We start from the raw sequence: 27,162 nt of genomic DNA on the forward strand, positions 1-27,162 counted from the left end.
TGCTATTGAAAATCTACTGCTATGGAACTCCTTGTTCATGTTGTCTAAGACTCTCTATTGTAGCAAATATACATTTGTTAAAAAAATATATATATATCAGAGTTAAGAATTCCAAATACTGGTTCTGAAGTATGTAAGGTCTCTTTATATCTAATGTTGTCCTCTCCACTTTAGTACTTTTTAGTTTAAATATAGTTTAAAAAATATCACTGTCTCCTAACAGAGCACCTGTCAGCATTCTAGGAATGCTTAAAATAGTACCTGACAAAATTAAGACTTGCTAGTTTCTGTATCTATTAGCTCATGAGGGTTTAAGGTGGCCAGCATATTATATCTTACCTGCTTTAGTTTACTGAAAGCGAAATATGAAGTAGCTTGATTCACTGAGACAGCTCTCAGCATGCCACTAGGTGCCTACCAGAACAATAAAAAGGCAATCTAAACACTGGTCATGGCTGATGAAGTTGTTCTGAACATAGAATTTGGTTTTCTGCCCATACAAACAGCAAGTAAAGATCTGAAAGAAAGTAATTTTCCCAAAAATCTTACTTTTCTTAAACTGTTATCCATGAAGGCTACAACACTTTTACTAAACTACATACCAAGGTGTCTGTAGATACTGCAGTCTTATCTGGTTTTGACCAATGTATGGATCTTGTCCCTTTTTCTATTAACACAGTCCTGTGACATTAAGTGTCACACTATAGCTGTGCTCATAGAAACAGTACAGTTATTTTCATCCCACATCACAGCTTTATTTTGGGGGATGTCATTGTTTAAGTGGTTTCCTTACGAAAGAATGTTATTTTAGAAAATATGTATGAGCTTTCTCACATTTACAGAAGTGTAGGCCCCATTTTCCATGTTTGCTTCAAGTGTATCTCTATATAATAATTGTTGCTTCCTGTATGTAAGCAGGGTGAAAATACTAACCAGTCCTTTTCAAGGATATTAAATTTCCCCACTACTATACAGGGTTCCCTAGAACAAAGCATGTCCTAAAAGAAAACACTGGATGCAATGCAGTTTCAGAAACTGTTATTAATCTCAGAGATGGAATTGTTAGAATTTTCTTCCCTTCATCATCTTGAATAAAAGATATCATTGTAAAACCAGCCCTTAACAGGAGGGTTGATGCGTCAGACTATCAGCCATGAATAAACCACTGACATTGGTGAGATTAACTGATTAGACTTCATTTAGCTGCAATGGAAGGATTTATGCAGAAAAGAGTTTCCTCTGAGCACCAGTAATGCTTTCCCAGGAACTGCTTGTAATAGAAAAAACAAAAACAAAAAAAAGAAAAAAACCAGCCCCAGCATTTAGTGACGATCTTAACACATTTTGCCTGAACAGTGTTTAGATTTTTCAAGAGATACTATTTTCATCATTCTTCAGGTAAAGCTTTTACAAGTAGGCTTACGGAAGATAAAAACACCAACAAACTGTTCCCAATGATCTTTTCTTTAAATTACCTTCTCCTAGCTTATTCCTTAGACTAATGTTTTCACAGCTGTGCAATCATGGTGGGATGTTTCTGGAAGACTTGACAGAGTTCTGTTTTCATTGCTGTACCTTTGCAGGGTTTGCATTTAAAGGTATATATACACAGCCTGGGTAGCCAAACTAATTTTAAAATAAATAGTTTAGGTAGCAAGAGCACTGACACCATCAGTGCAGAGCTCAGTGTAGACAATTCAGAGTATTTAATCAACTTCTTGTAATGATTTTGGAGCCTGTAGTGGCTACACTTAGAGCAGCATGTGACCTGTTCAGTCTAAGGCTTGCTTGGCTGTATGTTCACTTGTACCTGAGATTTCTGCATTGTGTACTTTACTTAAGTCCTTCATTCCCAAATAAAAGTTCTTGATTTTGCTGTCAAACTTAGCTAGGGTGGAATCTGTCTTCATTAGGTAGCTGAAGGATAGGTGTTTAAAGCTGAGCTAAATACACTGAGTGCTGGCTTTGAATTGAGGAGAGAAAAAGGCTGTTCTCAGTGTCAGTTCGACTCACATTAGGGTAGATGTCTCAGTTAAGTCAGAAGTTTTATGCTGTAGGAGTGCCTGTTTCCCTCCACCGACTGTAAGGAAAATCTAGCATGACAAGCGGGTACAGAAGTCTGAATTTTACACATTTAAAGTTGGTGAGATTTATCACACGAATTTGTCTGTAGTGCAGGACTATGTCTGCTGTTCACATTACTGATAATACTGCTGCATTTATTAAGGGAGCTAATGCCAAGTATTTCTTTGTAGCCAGACCATTACAATTCTTTGGTGATCACTGAGGGAAAGTCTCATCTGGCCAGCATTCAGCCTGATAAAAAACTTTAAAAAGCTCATCTAATATATTGACTAAATTTATTTCTCTTTAAAGGAATACAGTATTCTGGCTCAAAAATTCTTTCAAGTCTGCAGATTTTCTGCCATCTTTCAAGTCATTTTTCCCTGGTACAGAACCAAGAGAAGGTTACTCACAGCAGGTTTTGGTGTTGACTGTTTAATACTAGAAAATATATGTTGGGAAAAAATCTCATGCAGGATATATTATGTTCACTTAGAACATTCTTCCTGAAGTTGAAAGGAAATGCACCAAGGAATTCAATTTGTCATAATGTTAATCTCTCAATCTATTAAGAACCCCCCCCAACAAAAAAAAAAACAAATGAACACACGTGCACCTCTCTCCCCCCCCCCCCAAAAAAAACAAAAACAAACAAAAAAAAACCCAACAAACCAAAAAACCCTACAGAAAACTACACAGCTTTAATCACTGTACAGAATCACTTTTTAAATTCTTCCCTGTTTTCTGTTGGCAATACATATAATGGTATCTGTGGCATGTCATGACTTCTGCACTGAGGCCCCACACTTCGTCTGTTCTTCCATCACAGGAAATATTTTCTCAGCTATCTTTACAAGCTGTGGGTGGTGGCTCTTTAATTTAATGGAAAGATACGGTGTTTTATGAGAGAACCTCACTGAGTCAATACAATTCTGAAGTGGTAAAATGAAAGCCAAAAGGGCAACACTCCCAGTAGGTTCAGAGTATGCCATGCTGTATGGCTCCATTATTTTCAGCATAATGTGCAGAAGCAGCTGTATCTACAGCTGACCCATTGCAATACACAAAGTGTAATTAATGCAGTTTGACTTGCTCTTTCCTTCTGCCATTCTTACATTCCCCGTTTTTGCATCTAGATCTTCGGATTATGTTCATGCAGTGATGAATAATTCAGCAGAGATACAGACTTACAGCACTATCTGCTTAAAAATCATGCATACCAGAATATTAATCATGCCCACACCCTGGGCACAGTAACAAGTTTAATCACCTTTTATCTGGCTGGTGTCTGCCACAGGCAGATTACTCAGAACTGTGTGGTGGGTAACCTGTGCTGCAAAACAGAGGATGGATGTGTCTCCAAGGCACATGTTTTGTTGCTTGTGAAGGTAACATAAATTCTACAGACATGCTGATCCCTCAGTGTAGAGCCATTTCAGAGTACACACAAGCTGCATTCATTTAATGGGTCGTTATTTAACTACAGCTGGGAAGAGCATGAGAAAACTAGGGGAGGATATGTAAGTGACTGTGGCTTGCAAGTCAGTGAGGGTTGTATGGATCCCTCAGCAGGAACAAAAGACAAAAATGCAAGAGTTTTATAGGCAAATGGCATTACCAGTTTTGTCAGTGAGAGAAACTAGGAAGAGAATGTGTTACTGCAATATATCTGTTGATTTTATGCTCAGTAGACAAACCTGTCTAACTGTTAGACTTTCTTCTTTTAAAGGCTCATACCTAATTCCTTCTTCTACAATTGAACCAACAAGTTGTGCAAACCTAGGAAGCCTTTGTCAAGGTAAGGAAATCAGGTTATTTTCATAGTTTCATCTTTTTTTTACATTTTAATTTTCCTAGTTTTTTTTTTTTTATTATTTTGTTTCTTCTTTTTTACTTTATTTATTTCTAAAAGACTGAACTGCAGTGAGTAGTTGTAAAGAAAGGAATTCTTTAGTCACATCAAATTTGTGGATGTCCTGTATCCAATGGGTGGAGAAAATATTATTACTCTCTCTAATAAAGCCTCAACTTTATTAACGTGTTAGGCAGAAGATACTACTTCTAACAAAAGAGGTTCCCTTCCCACCTTTCCTCCCTTACAGTCTTAGACTTAACAAACTTTATGAGTACTTTTCACCAGAGTAATACTTTCCTGCTCTGAAAAGTGTTTGGTCAAGTGTCACTGGCATTCTCCATTTGCTACTTTGAATGTGGCGAATTGGATTCATGCTGTTCGTTATCATCATCATCATCATCGTCATCATCACTGTCCTAATAATGAAAAATCATAAAAACATGTCTGTCTGTGTATTTCTTTCAGTGCTGCAAGCTTGTTTTAAGCTGAAAGGCTACTTTGGATTCCTCTTTGGTTTGTTTGTTTGTTCTGTGTTTTGCAATATCACTAGACTGTGTCATATATGGTCTGATGACAAAGCTGTTTTCTTCATTATGCTTAGCAACTATTTTCATTCATTGAAAGATGTCACTTTTAACAACGTTGGATGAAAGATAAAATCACTAAGGAACATTAAAAATTGTTTTTCAGGCAATATAGCCCTGCAGTTGCATGGAAGAAGAGCTTTTTTATATTATAGATTGTGACTTTATATGCTCACTTTTCCAGCTAGAATCCCTGTTTACCGCAATCTCCCTTCTCTTTCCTCAAGTTTCTTGTTTCACTGAAACCTGAACATGAACCACTCCCTCAGCTGAGACCTGAGTTTATGACTTTCATACTCAAAACGTTGACTAAAACAACCTAACAAAAATCAGAAATGCAATTTCTTACTTAAAATATGATAAACTAAACTTTCCAAGTTGGTTCTTTCTCAAACTCTGCAAAAGATATGTAATACTTGTGAGAGTATACTGCTCAAATCTTCACTCTGTGGAAAGAGTTTTCAGGGAAAGAAGAAATCTGTCAGTGAGAAGATTTACGTTCCAGGGAGCTATTAGAAAAATTATTTTCCAAACTATTTGAAAATTTAGTGGTCTGATCTTTGAAGTGCTTTTTCCTCTAGAGTGTATACCCTCCCAGTCTTCAGTGAGGGAAAATTTCAGTTTTGGCTCCTTACTCTGAATGTGAAAAGTGTTCTAGCTAGTTCTCCTGGGAAACATTTTCCAGTATTGTGTGGGATGACTCCTGTTAGTGTCAGTGGGAACAGTACAACTAAGATCCTACATGAAGCTTTAAAAATATATGTTCCACTCAAATAATTCCAAGTCTGATCTAAATACTCTTCACTATATAGAGTTGAATTGAGTTAATTAGAAACTTATACGGGTGTTTTATTTTCACATTTATTCGTGGTCTTCAGTCCCTGATTAGAAACAACTATTCTTTTCACAAGTAATTATTCCAAGTACACTCATCATTGAGCTGTACGGTCTGTTTTCTGGTCTTTGCACAGCTGTTTGGATCTGATGCTCTCATAAGAGGATTTACAATTTGTGAAAGCAGTACAGGACTTGCAACCCTCCCACTGGCAAAACTCCCACTGAAGTCAGTGAAAGTGAAGATTGCAGGACTAGGATCTCAGTTCATGTCCATTCATCACTTTGTACAGAAGAGAAAGTGTTTAACATATATGGCATTGTGCATCAATGGTTTCAGTTTACATTGTCATGCATTGTTCCCATTTTGTCTTACCTCATTAACATTCATATTTCATTCAAATTCACCTCTTTCTCATCTTTATTACCAGCTACTGTAAATGCTACTACTCCTACACCACCCACTGTCACCACTAACATGCCTGATACTAATAGAACCGATAAGCCAAACAATGGTAAGAAATCCTGTGTTACATTTTACCTTGTACTGTCTCTAGAGAAAATTTACTGTATTTTAAGATGTGTTTTTTCATAGTGTAATGTCAAGGGTCATGTCTCAGAGTATTTCATTTACTCTGAATTAAACTGGAGTAATTTTATTAGACTTGTCCTTGTAAGAATGGTATCAGAACAGAACCAAATTCAGTGTTTATTTGTATCATGTTTACCTTGTTCTTTTGTGCTGCCCATTGAATTTACCCAGGCAAAGAATAAGGGATGGGAGAATTATTTTTAAAAAGGAACTGTAAAAAATTCTACTTTTGAAATGCTTTAATGCTGTGGATAATCAGACATTGAGTGGCTAATGCTGCCAGGGTGGTAGTATGCTGGGACTCTCTATTCCTCACTGGTAACACAGGGAAGCCAAGTGGAATCATTCCTATGGAGCAAAGCCACTTCCACTGAGTCAATAGGAATCTTTCCACTGACTTCAAGAGCTGGATCAGACTCTACTAGGGAAAATGTTGACAGTATCAGATATCATTTATTTTTCATTTAGAAAGATTAAGGGGAGAAAGTCAGATAGTAAATGATTCTATTATTAGTACAGGAAAAAAGCAAGGATGTCTTTTGAGGTTTTCTCAAGTTGATGATATCATTGTCTCCTACAGACTGAGCATCGTTTTCTGAGAAGTTTCTAAACTTCTGAGAAGTTTGTCCTGCTAAAGAAAGCTGTTAAAAATTAATAAGAATACAGAAATAGTCTTCCGCAGTTTTCATATGAGGCTCATAGATCTTTTTACTAAAGATTTTTTGTGCTCCCCAGAAGTAAATCAGTATCTGGTTTTGGCTGGGGATGGAGGAAGTGCTTTTTTGTTTGCTTGGGGTTTTTTGGGGTATTTTTTTTTTTGTTGGTTTTTTTTTTTTTTTCCCCAAATGTGTCAGTTGTTACTGTAGGATTTAGCATTCTTGGAGTGCTTCTCCTTTTGGCAAATCATTTCTTGTATATTGGCAATCAGGCAGTATAATAGACACTGTGAAAGAATTTATCTGAACTCATTCTGTTTGGATTTAATAAGCAGTAGGAGTAAAAAGAAAATCTTGAAACTTACTTACAAACTGTGCTTTTTTTTCTTTTGTGAAACCACTCACTCCATGTTCACCATGAACATTCAACTTTGATTTTCCCAGACACAGAAGGAGCTGAACACCCTGATGATGTTAGTGTGTATGAAAACTAGACAAGTTGCCCTTTATTTGATTTTGAAATCTGATTTGATTGCTATCAAGAGAAAGCAGAAAATCTGAGAATAGTAGGCCAAATTCATTTAAAGTAGAAGCAAGTTAAACTTTCATTCAGCTAACTGGTATAATTCCTGGTGGTAAGTTGGTTTATTGCCCTAGAACAGGCAGCTGAGAACAGAAAGTTAAGTTTCACATATTTTCTTTAATCTGCTAACTATGTGGCTTACTACACAGACCTGCAGGAAATCAGACTTCCTGCTACAGTTATCTTCAGAATGAAGAGAAATTCACCTGAATCCTTCCATTCACGACCAAAAAGGCAGCAAGAGTCTAGGATAGAAGGGGTCAAAACCATAGGAATTATCTCAACCCCAATTATTTGGCCAGTGAAACAAAGGCCTCCCCGTTTCAGTGAAAATTCAGCAGATGAGAATCTGGAGAGAAAGAACACATACAGCTTATTTCATTCAACTGTGTCCACATCATCTGCCTCTGAGGAGACCAGCATTGGTACCTTGGCTTCTTTTCCAGAAAATATTGACCTAGATAATACTGTGATGAATCAGTTACCAAATGAAAATATTCTGAATGATTCTAGAATTTCATCTGATGGCACTTATGATGCAGCAGATGATGTTGCAGATCATTCTGTGGATGCAGCATTTCCTCTTCAAAACAGAAGTCTCACTGCAGAGGAAGCACAGACTCTGGCAGATGGGCTGCGTTATGCTGACTCTGAGTCAGCATTCCATCTTCCCATTAGCAGAAGCACTGCTTATGAACACAGAGAAGAAGCCCCGTGGATTTCATCCTCCAATAACGACACACTCAATTTCATGCATATAAATGATGTCTTGAAGCCTGAAAGTTGGAATGAGACTGTATTTCATCATCATATCACCTCTGACATTAAAGAAGAGAAGTATCATTCTCTTTCTAGCTTACCTATATCACCTATGAAGGAGAAGCCATTGTTGCAAAGAAGTAGCCTGGATTTGCTTGATTTTGAGCCTCAGAATGTTTATCTAGAAATGATAGAAGGCAACACTAATAAGAAATATTTTTCCATATTAGCAGCTAACAGTGAATTTCCATTTACATCTGTGTACATTAAGGAGCATTACTCAGGAGGCTTTACAAGATCAACCTCTGTGGACATGCCACATACAAACCCAACAACTTCTTCTAACATGAAAAAAACGTATACAGAAATTATGCCTGATAGCCAGTTGACAAATTCTGTGACAGTGTACAGTAGAAACCAACTTATGTCAGCACTTCCAGTAGGAACAATCTGGACTAACTCAGCATTTAAGCATGCTGTAGCAACACTGCCTACATATCAGCAATCATTGATGGATGTGTCTTTGGAAAGTGACAGCATATTTATGTCTAATACTGATTACTGGTCTAATTATTTAAAACATTCTGCACATATTCAAAAGAAGCCAAGCGAGACCCTCAGAAAGATAGTACTTGAGAACAACTTAGATGCATCCCATAGTAAAAGTGAAGAGTCAGGTTTTTCTATATTAGAACCTGAGAATATTGACAGAGTTGGCATCTCCTGGAAGCCAGGCTACTTAAATTTTCCAACAAAATATTTAGATATTTCCCCTTCTTTGACATCAAATTTCTGGACGGTTTCCTATCATTTGAAAGTGTTTTCTGGGGTGTCATCAAAAAATCAGTTAGTCTCATTTAATGAATTGTTTTCTAACCCAACAAAAAGGTTGCCATCCATTAGCTCATCTACTGAGTCAGACAGTATCTCTGAACAAACTTCTACAATTAGGTTGTTAGATCACAGAGCTGAAGAAATAAACTTCTCTAGCCATGCCATGGCTTCAGAAAGGCAAATCTTCAGTTTATTTAATCCAGGCCTTTCAAGGAGAATTTTAGAAAGAAATGACAGGACAATATCACAGTTGCAGTCAACAGTGAACTTTGCAAATCTAACTGTATCTTCCAGCGATGAGTTATATTTTGATTTTCTTTTCCCTTCTCTTGAAGCACCTGTGCATCACCAGTCTGTGCAGATAAGTTCCTTTGACAAGACGCTTGCAAACTCTACGGAAAAATTAATGTTTTATCATAGTTTACGTATGCAAGGTGGAACTGATGTAATAAGAAATAGAACCAACGTGACTGTCCAAAACAACAGGCAGCAGCTTGCTTCTGTCCTTATAACACATTCAGGAATCCAGCCTTCGTGTTCAAAGGACAGCCAAACTGTTTGCTCAGTCAATACACCTGTTAATGGTTTGGTAAACAGTACAAGAACACGTGTATTATGGCAGTTTGAAAGTGTTTTGGAGAATGATACTATAACAAATACTGGTGATAATGCAAGAAGTGAAGTTCAGGTAGATGCAGGGTTTTTTATAAAAAATAACAGTTCTGACTTATTTGTAACAACATTGTCTTTGGAATTGAAGCAGCCTCCTCATTCAGACTCAAAATTCAGAATCACTGTACCTCCCAACAGCTACTCTACACCTCCACTCCCACAGAATCTTCAGAACCACCTTGATATGATTTCTCCAAGCCTGACACCTGCGTGGGATGTAGCAGAATTAAACTTGCCTACAACAGAAATAGCAAAAAGTCTTATAACAGTCTTAGATGGAAAAAACTCCAACGAAAATCAAGAGGACAGTATTAGATACTCTCCAAGGGCAGGAGATCAAGAAATCATTAGTGTTAATAGCGAAAAAAAGAATTCTACTATTCTGACATCAACTAACAAATCGAGGCTTTCAGATCAGAATTTGGAAGGAGAGGTATATGGATCCTTCAGCAAGAACAGAGGAGGAATTTCTTCTCTGAATATTTTTAGCACTTCTGTCTTGGATTTTGAAAATATTGATTATGGGCGCTTCTCTTCCCTTCTGATATCAAGAACTTCAGTAATTAATGATATGATACCTTTGCCATCTTCATACAGTGGAATTACTATTCAGCACAAAGAGAACCACTCTCTAATGACACCTGGAGCAGCAATCCATGACTCTCACATGCATTCCCAAATGCAAGTTTCACCTGTAATATACCATCAGTCATCAGTTTTATCATATGTTCATTCCTTAACTAATTCATCATCTGAGACAAGCCACAATACCACCTTTTTCCCACCACTGAATCAACTTACTAGCTGTCCCACAGTCCTTTTGTCTTGTATCTTCCCTGAGTTGGGCTGCCTGTGCCGACAAGAGATCAACTACAGTATGTTATGAAGTTAGATGTAGAAAAAAAAACAGATCATCTTATCTACTATTCAGTTGGTAGATTGAATGTAGAAGTAGCTGAATTTCATTCTTTAGATATAGATTCATTTAACATATAAACGTATTTTAAAATAGTATTTTAATTACACTAGAAGGGAATTTGTAACATCTTGGGGATAGTAAATGTCATTAACATGTAATTTCTAATTTTTGTGTCCTTTTCTATATCAACTCTCATGAGACTGTGAGAATAGTTTGAAAATAGAGATTGATTTGCTATGCATTTTATGCATTTTTATGCCACTTCATTATTTGAATTATTATGAGTGTTTTTCACTTACAGTACCTATATATTTGGGGGTTTAATTTCCTGAAGAAAATATTTCACAAAAGAAACTAACAGAAACAAAACTTGTGGTATTCCATTGATCATTCCATTGTTTGTAGTTGGGGTTGGGTGTGGGTGAACTGTTTTTCCGACTTCTTTTTTTCTCTTTTTTTCCAGATTATCTTTGGCTTCTTTTCATCAATTTTCTGCCCATGAAAATATTTTTTTTTTATTTAGTACTTTGAGATGGGATTTCCACTGTTTAATTTGGAGTGAGAAATTTTTCTTAATTTTCACTATCTGTGACTGCAGTCTCCTGAGAGTGTTATAAAATGTAGATTAGTTCTTTGTTCTTGTTCTTCTTTTGCTTCATTAAAACATTCTTTTATTCACCATCTGGTGTAGATCTTGAAGCTGTTGACTATTGTTTGTAGATACTAAGTTTGATTTTAAAAGTACTTTGCATATTCCTATATTAAGTTGATTTCATCCACATATATAATTATTCAAATGAGACTATAATTACATATAAGGTATATGTGAATTTATAAGAATATATATAATGCACATTTTCTATGTATGTGTATCTATAAGCACATGTAGGAGGTACATTATACATATAAACTGAAATATATGTATATATACAAAATATATACATATAAATGGGATTCTGTCTTAATTTGAAGTGTTTTCAATTTCCCAAAGGTCCAAAATCAAGACTTATTTTTTTTCTTTTTTTAATTGAAACTGTCACAGTAATAATAACAATGGACACAGCATTTTCCAATTGAAGTACACACTAAATTTGAATGTTTGCTGATTTAAGGGAGGAAAAAAATAGGCAATCAATTGAAAAACAGGCAAATTCATATCTCTTACCAAAAAAGGTAACTGGCAAACCGTCTTCCTATATGAAAGTTATTATTTGCCACTTTATCTCAGGGAATTTTCATACTTATCTTGCTGAAAATATGATCAGTCCCTTATGAAGAGACAGAGCAAGGTTCATGAATGGAAAGAAATAGCAACCAATATTACAATTAAATTGGAAAATTGTAAGATACTTCAGATAATTTTATTTTAAGTTCTTGGAAAATGATTATCTATGAAGCTGTAAAATGATGAAATTTCCTCTGTATGTATAAAACTAGAACAAATGGTCATTTGTTTAATATTCTGACATAGAAAAAGTATTTGCTTTCCAGCCAAGAGATAGTAAGAGATTATTTCACTGTAATTGTCTTCAGATCCTGGTTTGTTCTGTGTAGCACCTCTGTAATAGTTGCATAAGATTTCTTTAAAAATATGTTTAAAAATTATGAGACATAAAAATATGTCTGTGATCAAGAGCCACAACCTCATTTGGTAATAGCCCCAAATAGTAATACTCAATAATGCCACATGGGTACATGCATGTGAATAAATTGATGCAGAAGTTCTCAACCCCCTACATACATCTTGGGCCAATTTCTTCATCAAGAGTGGATAGAATTTTTAGTAGCTTAATGATAATTTTGTTATCATAAGTAAAAGTGATTAACAGAGAGCAAAACCATAAGAAGATGTAATGTTTATTTGATTCAATTTTTATGATAAAATGTTGTCTACCAGCTCATGAGCTTAAAGAGAATTTATATTTACCTGGTATCAGTTTAAAACAACTGTAATGAATATGAGACTTCTCTAAGCCATATGTTGCACTCTTTTCAGGTTGAAAGATGGTTTGTTCAGCTGCCAGTTTTTAATAAAGCTAACATGAGTTCTTCTATTGTCCAGACATTACTAGACCTGAGAGCAAAGCATGTGCTGAGAAAATAAGAATTGGAGTGCTTCTCTCCCCTGGTTCTGTTCCCAATCATCTTGTGACTTTTAATTGATGAGCTTTGTCTGCTCTCATAATTTTTTTGGTCAAATTTGTAGTGGTTGTTTCTGGATTATAAAAATATGACCGAGCACAAAAATTTTCTATGTTACAGATTTCAGTAATTCTGTTTATTTTAAAATTCCTGATGCTTCCATGATCTTGCTCCAAAAAAGGCATATGCAGAATACTATTTATAGATGCATTAGTTCTGAGTTTCCATGTCATATTTCAAGTGTCTCTATCAGTATGGAGAGGGAGGGAATTCCTGTTGAAATTGATAGGACTAGTGAGAATGGTAACAAGCAAGCCTGCAGGGCTTGCTCATCCCAGGCTCATACACTATCAACAAGAGCTTGAGGAATCCTTGTACATGGGATTCAGCCCAATTTTCATATTCATCATGACACTAGAGTCTCATATTATTGAAAAAGCAAATTTGCTCATTTTCTAATGTTATTGCTGTTTTTACTGGACAGGTGGGCTATTCTACAGGATATCTATAACTGTCTTTAGTTACAACTCCAACTCAGAATCAAAAGTACATGATGTGGTTGCAGAATGGGTAAGTGAAGTTTTCTTTCTTACTTTATGCAGTAATTAATTTGGGTCTAGTTTGGGAGTTTAGAACTATGGATAAAATTCCGAAATGTTTCCACTATACCAGCCAGCATCTTAAGGACAGGAGATACTAGCTGAAATTTTGGAAAGTATGTGGAAATCAAAGTTGTCCACTGAACAATGTAGATTTAAAAGTTCCTGTGTCAGTACACGAATTCTATCTTCGAATACTAATGTGGTTTTGAAGTTACATTGTGACAGAATAATAAAATGATTTGAGTTGAAAGGGACCTTTAAGATCATCTAGTTCCAACCCCCTTGTTGTAGGCAGGGACACCTCCCACAAGACCAGGTTGCTAAAAGCCCCACCCAGCCTGTCCGTGAATGCCTCCAGAGTAGGGACAACTACAGCCTCTCCAGGCAACCTGTTCCAGCATCTCACCATCCTCACAACACAGAATTTCTCTCTAATATCTAGTCTAAATCTACCTCTTCCAGTTCAAAGCCATTTCCCTTTGCCTTGTTCCTACAAGGCGTTATAAAAAGCCTCTCTCCTCCCCCATCTATCATCGTCATCCCCCCCCCCCCCTCCCCCAGCTTTTCTGCAGGCCTCCTTCAAGTACTGGAAGAGCCTTCTCTTCTCTAGGCTGAAAAACACACAACCTGTCCCCAGAGTCCTTGAGTCCTCTGATCATGTTCACGGCCTTCTCTGGACCTGCTCCAACAGCTTGATGTCCTTCCTCTGTTGGGAGCCCCAGAGTTGAATGCAGTACTCTACGTAGGGTCTCATGAGAGCAGAGTAGAAGGGCAGAATTACTTCCCTTGACCGCTGGCAACTCTTCTCTTGGTGCAACCCAAGGTATAGTTGGCCTTCTGGGTTGCAAGCATACATTGCTGGATCATGTTCAGTCTTTCATCAACCAACCTGACCAAATCCTTCTCCTTGGGGCTACTCTGAAGCCATTCTCCACCCAGCCTATATCTGTGCTTAGGTTTGCCCAAACCCAGGTGCAGAACCTTGATAGACATAACAATAAACATGCAGTGTTCATCTGTGTGATGCAGTAAACTTTTCCAATTCACTACAGTATTGTCTGCTTTAGATGTTTTCTCCCATAGGTCAGCTGTTGGGATTTCTAGTAGTTTTAGATTTTCAGCCCATTTTAGCAGAAATAAGCTCCTTATCAGGACCTCAAAATGAAGGATTATTGAAGTTCCTACATCTGAAAATTCGTTGTCTGAATAGAGATATTCTCTGTTCTTTTTTGACAATTCACATAATGACACATTCTGCAAACTGTCTACTAACTATTTACATGAAAATGTGATGTCATAAGTACATGGCATTTATTATTTATTTTTCTTTAATAAACCTGGAGGATTTCAGCTTTCAGAAGCTAGAGAAGAGAAACCATTGATAATCCTCTATAAACCGTAGATGCAATCATCCACACCAGCTAAAGTTGTTCCCTTAGCAGCAATAGCCAAGTGAAGTATGTTGGTGCCTTATCCAGAGAATCTATAAAGGTGTCACTTGGCTCTGGCAGAGGATGCAAGCAGTTCTCCAGAGGGGAAAACTGAGCAGCCATTGCCAACTGTGAATAAGCTGTAGAAAAGTCTGAAATAGAGGTTATCGTAAGGCAGTTGGTTTTTATTTAGGTGAATACTGATTACTGATCCTGTATTTTTGTCAGTGAATCTTTTCTAATTACAGTGCTTCTGAGAATTTAAGATGACAGAGAGGGAGTAAAGTTCCACATCCTGTGCACTCACCTATTCACTGTCATGACCTCATAGAGATTTCCTTCTCTCAGTAAAAGAAATGAATACATTTTTCACTACCAATTGTACATACAATTTAACAATCACCTCACTGTGATAGGAGTGTGTTCTCTTTGCTTTGAAAAATTGAAGGGAATTTCCTGGGGGAAAGAGAGGTGGAGTTCTGTTTTAAATGACAAAGTGTTCTACCAATGTGCCATTTCTGTGATCAATGCTTTCCTGTTTTTCAGCTAAACCATACTTTCCAGAACTGGAATTACACTGTATATGTGGTCAATATCAGGTAAATGAAGGGAGAAGATGTTTATGCCACACTCCTTTTAGAGGATTAACCTACTCTAATTAATGTTTATTTTCTTCATAGCATCCAACCTGGTACCATAAAAGAGGCAGTAAGAGAAAAAAGAAGCATCGATAGTAAACGGTAATGACTTTATAGAACTTTTATTAACAAAATCAACAGCTGTTATTACAAATAATATGACTTTATTGCTTATTATTAGCTTATTAGAGCTGCTGCTAGTCTGTAAATATATAACTGCTGGGGACCTGAGTGCTCTGAGTGTACTCACAAATCTCATACTGATTATCATGTTTGTTTAGATTTAAACCCACTGATCTTCTTTGAACTCTAACAGATCATCTTTCAGAGTTCAGGTTTCATTTACCAGAAAACTGAATACCATCATAGATGTATCTGTAGTATGGCAGGATGCACTTCCTTCAGCAGCAAGCTCTGGTGCACGGTATCTGTCCATTGGCATCGCATTTATTTGAACCAGAGCCTTTTGAGTTAATACACATCTTACTAGATGCAAAACACTGAAAAATCATGCTAGAGTTGAAAGCCAAACTAGTATGCGTTAAACTATTTACCATATGCTCTCATTTCCTGACTTCTGCTGGTCTCTGAGGCACTAGCATTAGGATGGCCTCAAAGGCAGCCAGTTAGATCGGTCACACCTCCTGAAAACTGGGCCTCAGGGGATTTCTTTGAAAGCAGCACACTGATTTCTGAGGGACAGATGGGCAGGGAGTGACTCTTAGCACCAAATTAAAGAGAGGAAACCAAAACATAATTAGTCTTGGGAGGGAGGGGGGAGACGTGTATATGGGACATATCATTTTGCAGCATAGGCAAAAGTCCTGCATAATCTTCAGCTGCTAACCCTAGAGAACTGCAGTGGTAAATTTGAGCTTTTTAAGTTCAGAGATAGTCCAGTATTTCCAGTTTACCATCAGGAAGTAGTCACCAGTGCTTACAGTTTTCTGCAGGATTTACCTACACTTTAAAGGATTTATAAATGGTACTATCTCCTTCCCACATACCCACAGCAGAAAGGCAGCTCTTATTGGCAAAAAATATTTAGCTGGTATAGTATAAACCTAGACTCTGAAAGGGCTATTCTGCTCCCTGAACTACATTTATGGTAGGGTATAGTCATGTGGTTGTGGGTTTTTTTTCACACTTTCAAATGATACAGTTGTGCCAGCAAAACCTTTGAAGTTCAGACCATGTGTCAGGTCTCACGAACAATCCCAAGCTGCAGGAGAATGTAAAGCTTTTCCCAACCTTATTCTTATTGCTGAGTGTTTTATGAGATCTGCAGTCCATATTGTCAGCATCTGTTCTATTGCAGACTGAACATCTGGTTTCTTCTCATGGCACCACACCATCACTCAGTCCTTGGGATTTTGTTTCTTTTTCCTGATCTATTAAAAAAGCTGTTTAAGAGGGAGAGATGACTCCAGCACATTCAAACATGGAAAATGTGTTAGTTCCCTGTCTGACGGTGTATGCCTCTTGTACATATGTCTGTCTGTCTGTCAATATTTATGACAATATATGGTTCTATGGCCACAAACCAGAGCCATGCAGTTTACTGCATTTTCTTTAACAAGGTATTCTCCATGATTGCCCTTCTGCACTGTGGTTACAGCACTAGACTACTTCTATATACTATTATATGTCACTGTTATGTGGGATAACCCTATGCCTGCCTACTTCGCTCACCGTCTGTGAGCCATAATGTGCCATAAATACATGTTATAAATTCAGAGACAATTGTATTATGTGTTATTAATATGTCATAAAGTATTTCAAGGGTGGCCTGGGCTAATGAGAAAATCCAGATAGCAAATTCCTTTTTTTTTTCTTTTTACTTCCTCCAGAACATTGGTTTCATCATGCTTTGTTAAGTTTTCAACTTTCTGGAGTTTGTCCTAGTTAAGATTCTTAGCAAAACCTACAACACATCATAGCAACAATTTGGAGAATAATAAGTTAGCAGGTTGCAGGTTGAAAGTTTTTAATCCACAATGGAAGTAATATTTTTTTTCTTACTGGCATCCTAACTAGTCTAACTAGATCTACTAAAATGCTGAAGCTGAGTTCTTGTATGTAACTTATTCTGAATGTAATTTCTGATAGTTTCTATGAAACATTCCTAGAAATTGTTTCTATAAATATTTGCCCAACATTTTTCTTATTTCTGCTAAAGTAAGAATAAATTCCTCACACACACTCCAGTTTTTCCCTTAATTTTGAAGTACTACTTACTCTATTTTTCATCATCTTCATCTGAATATAATTTCATTCCACAGGTAAAACTTTAGACACAACCCAGAACTGTTATGATCTTTATCTTTTACAGAAGTAATCACACTAGTCCAACTCACTAAACTTTCTCATCTCTGAATTTTGCACAAGACCATAGTTTTCATCCTTGTTGGGCACTAGCACAATTATTTAAACTGCTGTTGGAGAAGTTTTCCCTCTTTACATTAATTCAAATTCTCATAATTCATATATTTTCCCCTTACCTTTTGGATTATTATTTAATACAACAGTTAAAAAACAACAACTCAGCAGTAAACTTGACCAGACTTTTCTATCAGTTTTCATTGTTTCAACCCTTATTTGCTTAACTTGCTGTCTTATCAACAAATTGCTCTTATTAATCACCTCACCTAGCCTTCTTGCAAATGAAAGAGGAAGAATCAATAAAGATTCGAACAATAAATAGAAGCTGCTAGAGGGAGGTAGGAAGCTGGCTTTTATTTTTGGCAAGTTAAAAACATGTATTTTCCAAATAAATATTATGAACTGTACTGCATTCTGGAGAAGAGAAAACAAAACAAAAATATGGAAATGGACTGTTATTCTTTCATTGCTGAGTTCTATGAGCTGCAGAAATTCAAAGGACATTGTGTTTAATAAGTGTTATCATGGATGTTGAAGAGAGACAAACGGAGTGTCAAGTCCAAAAAATGAACAATATTATCAGAACCTTTAAAACCATAAGATCTTTAGATGACAGCAGTGTATCACTCTAACACTTTGGTAGATTATTAACTACATTAATAGGCAAAATTTTGTCACATCTGTACTTCTGTTTATGTCTTTGTTTTCTTCTCATCATAGCGCCGCCATTTCTTAACAAGAGGGCAGCTCTTCAAAATAAAGCAGAAAGATATAAATGGGATATGAGCATAACTGTTTATTACCTGTAACTTTGCACAAACCTTTGAAAGTGATGCCAATTTGTGTTTGTTATGTAGATAAATTATGAATGTGTTTGTTTCTCTCATTAATCCTTCGCCTTTTATGATGTCATACTCTTCTGTGGCTGCTGCTGCTTTTCTCAGATGGATCCTGCTTATCCTAGGTGTAGTCAGCTGGCTAATAATTGGGCTACCTCAGCAGGATAATTGATATTCGCTAAGCATCTCAACTTCCCTGCTTCTCCTTTCATTTTTCAATCAGTTTTAAGAACTGAGGCCCCAACACATTTATAAACTTTTCTCTATTTAATACGCAAATTGTGTTTTCTGAAGCTTCCACTACTCAATTGTCATAACTTTGCCCTATTTCCTGCTTTTATTTTCTGTGTGAAAAAATGCTAAGGTTACTATTGTTAAACAACTCATCCAAATTAAAAACCGCAGTGCTTACAATCTGTTTAAAGACCACTAAACTTAAAAAGAAATCTATTCTCTTAGAAATGAAAATAAAGAGGAAAGCAGGAAATGTGAAATGCCTGAGCGTAGTCCTGCCTCTTTGAAGTCTGTGGGAGTTTTGCCACCAGTGTCAGTAAGGCAGATTCAGGATCCTGCATGCTGTGTTCCTGGCTGCCGTGTTGCTTAATGGAAAGTTGAACACACTTAAAGTTTAAGCTAATTAGATTGTATAATAGTTTTAGACAAGTGTTAGCAACATCAGAGCAACATAGTTTTGCTATAAGGATCTTTACTGAGTAACGTTAAATAAACAAAATATTAGGCTTTTGCATTTTTTATAATTATTCCGGATTATTCATTATGAAATAATAATGCTATTCTAAATGAACACATCTGTGATGCCTATTCTTATTTGCAAGTCTTCCTGGTTTCTGCAGGTGAAGTTTTAGGAACAACTTGAAACTGGTCCACTCCTGCCTCCTTTGATCTTAACTTTGTAGTTACCATCTGAACTCACGTTTCTACATAGTGTCCTACTGTCACCTTTTGTCGGTGACCTGTAAAGTAAGCCTTCTTAACAAATAGAGGAATTCAGAAATTCCACCAGAGTGACTGAGGAAAGATTCCTCCTTTGTCTCTTGCCGAAAATGTTTCATTTTGATCCAGCTTCCACTGACTTCCAGCATCTTTCCACTGACTTTAACTGGGTTTCTTACAGGCCTGCATTGTCAGATGTCATTTTTCAGGAAAGCACTGGATTGCAATTTTCAGGGTGAATAGGGATTTCCTTTGTTGTTCTGGAAGATATTTCAAGCATAATCAAATACTCATTTCAGCCAAGACTAGCTGCAGAACCAAGAGGTATTCCATCCCTCTCTGTCTTTCTGCTTACATTCCCTTGTAAAGAGAGGTCTTCATACCAAATCTTCTCATATTTTAAATTCTGAACTTTTTAATGCTATCACCTCAAGTGAAGATTTGTTGACAATTAAGATGGTTTTGCAGAGTACTTCTAACTGCCCTATACTGTGCTATAGTTTTTTGGTTGCAGAACTGAGCTCAATATTCCTGATAAGAAAGGTCTTTCAAATTCCATTATGGACTTCATTAGCAGACTTCTCAAATTTCTTTCTCTCTCATTCTGCATGTTTTCTAGCATCTTGTCTACTGTCTGTATTACTGAGTCTTCACTGACTAGGCTATGCCAGTCAACTTTCTTTTCTAGCTGTCTAGTTAATACTCAGGAGTTGGCAGTATTTAGAAGCGGAGCCTACACATGTACTTCCAGTCTTGAATTTTATCTATTCATCACTACTTATCTTCAAAGCCAGAATAACAGCAAGATTTTTAAGGAATTTAATGTTGATATCTTATTTTTTTTCTCAAATATGATTGGGTATTTGAGAAAAATTCCACTGTCAGTGGTAGTTCAGATTTCCTGAGTACTGAAGTGGTTTAAAAATTATCTTTTTTTACACTTTAAATCAAAGAGCATTAACAGCAAAACAAATTAGTAGTGATTTGTTTGAATGGTTTGAGAGCCACAGTTATTTCATTCTGTCTGGTGGACCTAAATGAGAGAACAGACACGCGCTGCTAATTACCAGCAGGTACACCACTGCCTGTGCTTTGCGGCTCACATGGTTAGTCGCTAATCCTCACTCCGGGTTCCTTGCACCATGCAGCAGTGAGAACTCAGCCCATGTGTAGGCACACTGTCCTGGAACAGCTCTGAGTCACCCTGCCCGAGAATAAAGCTGCCTTTGTATTCAGCGCCGCGGCAGCACAAGTCCCATCCTTACCATCACCATGACCCAGTGCAGCTTGCAGTGCCTGCAGCCTCCCCTCTGCTGAGCTCAGCAGGCCAAGGCAAAGAGGGACAGCCAGTGATCTTCCTGGCTCTCCCGCTTATTCCAGCTGACACCCAAAGACAAGAGAGACAGAAAAGAAGGAACCTCATTCTGTTTACCCACACCAGAGCCAACTTTTTTTTATATTGACAGCAGTAATGCTACAAATTACTGTGGGTGATGTAATTTCTAATAGATTGCTGCTGTAAGAATCCACCTGCATTTATATGGCACTCAATAAAGAACATAAGGTTGGCTGTGTAAGATCCCACGGTACAGCACAGTATGGCACTGTGTGCACAGTATTGCATGTATTGCCATTTATTTGAGTTTGGATCTGTTGTTTCACAAATTGAGGATTTTTTTCTTCTCTATTAAAATGTTTTCTTTCTGGGCTCCAAGTGTGATAAAAGCGGAAGGAAGCACTCAGCTTCATATTGCATCAGCTGTCAAGTTAGTAGGTATTTACTTACTTTGGGAAGCTAGCATGAGTCATTCTGAAAAGTTTATGGAATTTGTTTTCATCGTAATATGGAACAGGCTCTTAATACATAGTATACTTCACTTGTGCTCTACAAGTTTCTCAGAAAACAAATAACAAAATGGTCTAACAGATTATTTTTGTATGTGCTTCACAATCAATGCTTTTCTCTGTAATCATTCAAGACAACTGTACCCAATCCTACCTCATCCATCATTATTCCCATAGCTGTTCAAAATAAATCTAACCAACTCTACCTGATCTATAATTCTGTTTTGTGTATCCTGTGCAGTTACAGGTACTAAATATCATTTTGTTTTGCTGGGAGTACTGCAATAAGCAGCAGAGTAGTAGCAGTGACTCTTCACTTACTACTTCTGCTTTGCAGCCAAGTGCTGAGGTAGGGAGTGGCATCAGCAATATTAAGTTTTCCTCTTCTGAAGTAAAGGGAATACATGAGTGAAGCCAGAAGCCAGGAAAGATGGATAAGTTCCAGGAGACTGTGGGGCTGAAGCATTGGAGGGCTCTAAGTATTGGCAATCCTGTAGGCAATTTCCATGCTCTGCTAAAAATAAATGCCATTATAAACAGGTGCCTCATAATATATCCGACATGTACAGCGAAAGTCTGCACATTCACCCTGCTGAGTCTATTGCCATGTGTTAACCACTTTGTCAAGTCCAAAGGAATGTTAGGAGGAACTTCATATACCTAGGAGCAGGTCAAGTGTGGCCTGGCTAGAAATAGCTGAAATTTCTCTGCTGAAACACATTCCAAGGAAAAACAAACAAACAAACAAACAAACAAGCAAACAAAAAAACCAAAACAAAACAAAAAAAAAAAAGCAAGCCAAGCCAGCAGGTAACCTGTACCACATTTTTATCTCATTCTTCAGCAGTGTGTTAAAACTGCAGATATAAGAAAGAAAAAAAGAGTACAGATGCTCAAAAGAAAAAAAAGCAAACAACCAGTAACATATGTAATTCTTTTCTTAGGGGTCAAATAGTGAAATGTGGGGAGTATTTAGCTCATATTCATGACTCTTGAAGGCTTTATGAGTCTTGGGCTTTGCTTTTCTTACTTTTTTTCCCCTAGAAGGATAAGTTTTTTATTTCTAATGCCAGTTTTAATACCATTTCAATAATGAGATTTTTTCAGAAGTATCTGTTGGAGGTAAGCAGTTTTCAACATGAGTTCTGACAGAAAGATAGTTAAGTCTGTCATCACACAGCAACATTCATACAGTAAACTAATTTTGTACTGTACCACACTAGGCACCTCCAGAAAGAACAGCTCTGGGATGTCATTTGGAGGCAGATTTTTGGCATCAGTCTATCTAAGAGGGGGTTCCAGAAATCTCTCCCAGCCCACTCCTGTACAGCACCCTTGCAGATTTTGTCTTCTATTCTTCAAGAAGCATTCCAGACCCAGCAGCTCACTGCTACTTCCTGGCTTTGGGGTCCCCCCAGTGAAAGACGCTTTGTTTGGTGCTCACTGTATGTGCTGGCAGTGCTGCCACTTCCCAGGCTGCCAGGAACTGATCACACACCAGGAAGGTCTGTCTTAATTCAAGATTCTGGGTATACAAGGGCAAGGCTAAGATGAAGGCAGCCCAAAGCAGGCTTGATTTTTCCTTTTTTCCACATTTCTGCTCCCATGAATATCCAATGTTCCATGCTTCAGTGGCGTCATCTCCCATTAACCGTAGCCAAGCAATGCTCTTGGGTACCAACACATTCTCTTCTCCAACATGGGTTTTCTGTGTCCCAGGAGGAAATCTTTCAGCCTTCCACTCTCAATTTCTTTCCTGTGTCCTGCTAGAACTTCTTTCCCGTTCATTATTTTCTTTCCAGAAAAGCTATGTTTTTGGACAAGGGTGGAGACTGTTTTATTTCTCTCACAGGAAAGAGACTTGGGCACTTTGAACTACTTCTTAAGCCCGAGAAAGTAGCAGTGGGCTGTAGTACAAAACAGCTTTTACTGCTCGAACTTGAATTACTCATCTGAGCAACTAGATTTTCCTAATTAGAACTAAAATACACTTCATAGAAATGTATGAGGGTGTTTTTCATTCCATCAAGATTTGAGCATCTGAAAAGTAGGCATCTATTCTTTATTAGTCTTCTAGTCTTATTCAGTAGTCAGTGGAGAGAAAGGCCCTCCAGAGGATGACTTATTCTAGCCTGACAAGTTCTGTAAAGCTTCTAAGCTTTACAGCTTTTAAGTTGCTAAGCCATTAGCAACCAGATTTTTGGATTTAATTAGGACCTGTTTAGAAATGGGCATTGAGCACTCACAGTGGAGAATATTTTTTGCTTTCATCTTTTAAAATATCTTGAGGTAATCTAAATCTTCTCAAAATATTTACTGGCTTTATTAGTGAGCTGCTTCTTTAATGGTAACTACAGGATGAAATTTCCCAACCATACGTTCTTTTCCTGTTGCTGTATGATTTACAAGTAACAAACAATATTCTTGGCATCTTGGTGACGCTCTTACTGAGAAAACTAGAGTTTGTCAAATATTTTTATTTCCACATCTTTGGGATCTGCTGCTCTGACTCAAACATTTGCATAATTTTCCTTGCAGTTTTGAGGTTCTAGCCCTTCTGGTTTATAATGCTACCAACAACATAAATTTAGAAGAGCAAGACATCCGACAAAAGCTCATAAGTAATAATGAGTCCATAGCAGAGGGATATAGGCTTCATACAGTGGAAGTTGATCCAGTGGGTAAGTAGATTCAGCCTTATTACACAACTGATTTTATTTGAATGTCCAAAAATAAGCATCTCCTATGTTAAAATAATCATACATTTCCAAACAGTATAGCTATCTCAGATTTTGAATTGTCCCTTTTCATTGCTCCATTGATCTCAGACGAATATCAAGATATCTCTTTTAAAACAAATATAGCTGTCAAGGTTGCTTCATTCAGTGTTTTTTTTTTGTCTGGTTCAAAGAGGCTAGGACATTTCCTTTTGACTGCTTTGGTTGTTTGAGGATAAAGAAGTATGATATACAGCCAGAGATGTTATGAGACATTTTTGACCACTGAGGACCCTCATATCCTCTCCTCAGCCCGCTTTGTGATTCTATCAACCACTGTCCTTAATCAATCTTCTTCCAGCTATTGTGAATCCCCCAGATTTTTGCAGTCATCTTCTAGTGCAAGATTGCTCTTCCTTTGGTAGGGAAAAGGGAGAGGCTGGTGGAACTCAAATGGATGCAGTTTGCACATTCAGTGCTTTTCCGTCAGCATCAGTAGCAGTATATTTTGTCCCCTGCTGTACACCCTCCCTTACCACTAGTCTATGGAAAACATTCAAGCATTTCATCTGAAGAGAGCTACATGCTGCAGAATGGATAGTGAGCTTAGTACAGAAATGGAACATAAATGAAGAAATTTGTAATTAACACTAATTGAGATGTTTTTATTTTTACAGAGAAATGTTTAGCTGAAGAAAACCCTCCTAACTATTTTTGGCCAGACACCAGACCAACAGTTACCAACTTTACATTTTGCCATGGGAGTTCAGTTCAGATTGCATCAAGAACCTGGTAGGTGGTCAAAGACCAGAGAAGCTGAGAGCTTCAGTTTTCTGGTTATATAGTTAGACCTTATTGTCCACAACAGATGCCATTGAATGATACCATATCTCAGAAGGATGATTTCTATGCTGTGAGAGAACATGTGTGTGCAGTACAAGTACATACTTCATTAATAAGAGAAAAAAGCTTATCTACTACTGCTGTAGGATGTAATACATGATCAAAGTGAAAATAGCACCTTCTTACTGAACAAACATGCTTTCTTCAATTTGTGATGTTCACGTTGCCAAAATCAAATATCTGCTACTACTTGACTACCAATCTCAACTTGAGCAAGAAACTTTTTGACAAAAGTTTTGCAAAGATGAGTTGTATATTTATTTAATTCAATCCAGAACTTCTTATCCAGTTAAATGAAAGTAAAATAAATCCTTTGAAACAAGAATGTTATTAGTAATTAGTCGTATGTGAAGGTGGGATAGTCTAATGCTCAAAGATTTGGACTTAAGCTTTTAAGGTTGAGGATAATTTTTCCCTAATATAGCCTTTCTTTGTGAACATCAACCAATTATTTAAACACTGTAGTTCTATTTCCTCTCTTTAAAAAGAGACTATTATGACTTCCTTTGATATATTACTAGAATAATATGGCTTTGATCTCCTATGAGTGTCTTGAATGCAGTATTAATTAATCTCTTCAGTATTTAGGATGATCAACAATCATCCTACTGCAATATAGTAGTGTCATCCACCCACTGCATCTGGAACATGTTCTGAGAAGACTAGATCTTTCACTTTTTATAAACAATATGTCAACATGGGTAGGAATCAGCTTTGAGGTTCTATGCCAAACAGGAAAACAATCAGCATTATTTTTAACTAACTCACTTCCTCAGCCTCATAATCTTATACAAGAACAGCTAGATTCTGATAGACCAACTTTTGTTTTAAAGTAAGTAGCGCATGGGTCAGATTGTTTTTATGTCAGTCTCCGAATCATTAAAAATTAAGCCTTCTGGCCTTTGCTGCCCGAGTATTGCTTATCTTTATTATTCATTTGTGGTATAAACAATAGTGTTGGTTATCTGTCTGCCACACTTCTAGAAAAAGTTACTGTGTTCTGTGTTGTACTGTGTTTTCTATGCCCACATTAGCTTTTACCTATATGGAGCACAGGTATGGTGTGTTTTATTCTGAGACAAAGAAACCTGTCTCCTTAGTGTTTTCTAGATTTGTGCTTCCAAGCAAACACGGAATAACTTTATTCAAGCATGTACTGAGTGAAAGGCTAAATTTTTCCCTTTCTCAATCCTGTCTTTGTTATACTATGGTATCATGGTTCTCCTGAAAGGAAATCTAGGAAGAAGTGTGCTTAATTTCTGAGCTATATGTGGGAATTTTGCTATGGTAAGGCTTTATGGAAAAACATTTTGAAAAAGCTTACAGTCTTTTTATGTCTGTCACTCATCTTGGACCTGTATCTGATGGTGACCTTCTGGTTTTCATAGATGGTGTAATATTCTATCTCTGCACAGCCCCTGTTCTTGTTCTTCTGAAGGTATTAACGCTTGCTATTGACCTGATCAAAGCCATTTACATCAAAGAAAAAATATAGAAACAGCATCTGATTAGACTATATTAAATAGGGACATAATAGCTTGTGTCAATTTTTGGGTCTTTTCTGAAATACACATTTTCTGTTAATCAATTTGTCAAGTCAGTACTGCAATCAGCATTAAATTTGTCCAAAGGAACTGGAGTTTTTCTCAACTCCGTCACTCTACAGATCACATATGTCCACTGTCTAGCATACATTTAATTTCAGTGAGCTAGTATTGCAAGAAAATTTGTGAATCAACAATATTGTATCACTATGACACACGCAAAACAATTATGAAACATCTATATAATTATGCCATTGTATTTCATGTACATTTTGTCATTTTTCCTCTTTAGCTATTTGGGTCTGCAGAATTACACATCATACTGGGGCCAACCAGATCTTAGAAATTGCACAGGTAGGTGTATAGATACTGATTTTTGGCTAAAGTAACAGCTTTGTACATTTTGGTTTCTAACTACTATAAGGAGGAAAGTTACACTAAGGCAGAATGTATTCCTCGTTTTTACTATTATTGTTTTGTTTTGTTTTGTTTTTTAAAAAGAAAAACATATGGACAAAGTTCTAGGGAAGTGCACCAAACTGAATCCAACCCACCCATTCTGGATATCAGTTAATGAAATAAATCAAATTCTTCAGGTAATTTCATCGAGAACAGAGGCAGGAAGCTTGCACCAGTTTGATACTCAAGTTTGTACAAATTTTTAAATATTTCCAATGACCATAGATACTCGGGGAAAGAATTCTACTCTTTTCACAGAGCTTATGATCAGGCATTTTCAGATTTATTATCAGTTTGAAAAGTACCCCTTGATATCATTCTGGTGTTAAAGGAGTTAAAAAATGAACAGACAACT

At 36.9% G+C, this 27,162-nt stretch overlaps 1 protein-coding gene across 3 annotated transcripts in view; it reads left to right on the top strand.

Moving 5' to 3' along the window:
* ADGRG6 (adhesion G protein-coupled receptor G6) overlaps positions 1-27,162 on the top strand; it is a 112,074-nt gene that overhangs the window by 52,227 nt on the left and 32,685 nt on the right. For 2 of the 3 annotated variants that reach the window (XM_048936344.1, XM_048936346.1), the window contains exons 5-12: positions 3,794-3,862; positions 5,769-5,852; positions 12,979-13,064; positions 15,073-15,125; positions 15,207-15,266; positions 23,723-23,865; positions 24,579-24,693; positions 26,641-26,702. In XM_048936344.1, the coding sequence (XP_048792301.1) occupies positions 3,794-3,862; positions 5,769-5,852; positions 12,979-13,064; positions 15,073-15,125; positions 15,207-15,266; positions 23,723-23,865; positions 24,579-24,693; positions 26,641-26,702 (672 nt within the window). The remainder of the gene's footprint in view (positions 1-3,793; positions 3,863-5,768; positions 5,853-12,978; positions 13,065-15,072; positions 15,126-15,206; positions 15,267-23,722; positions 23,866-24,578; positions 24,694-26,640; positions 26,703-27,162) is intronic. The other variant, XM_048936345.1, reaches the window with a different exon arrangement.

This window comes from Lagopus muta, chromosome 2 (assembly GCF_023343835.1).
Source record: "Lagopus muta isolate bLagMut1 chromosome 2, bLagMut1 primary, whole genome shotgun sequence".
Taxonomy (NCBI): Eukaryota; Metazoa; Chordata; class Aves; order Galliformes; family Phasianidae; genus Lagopus; species Lagopus muta.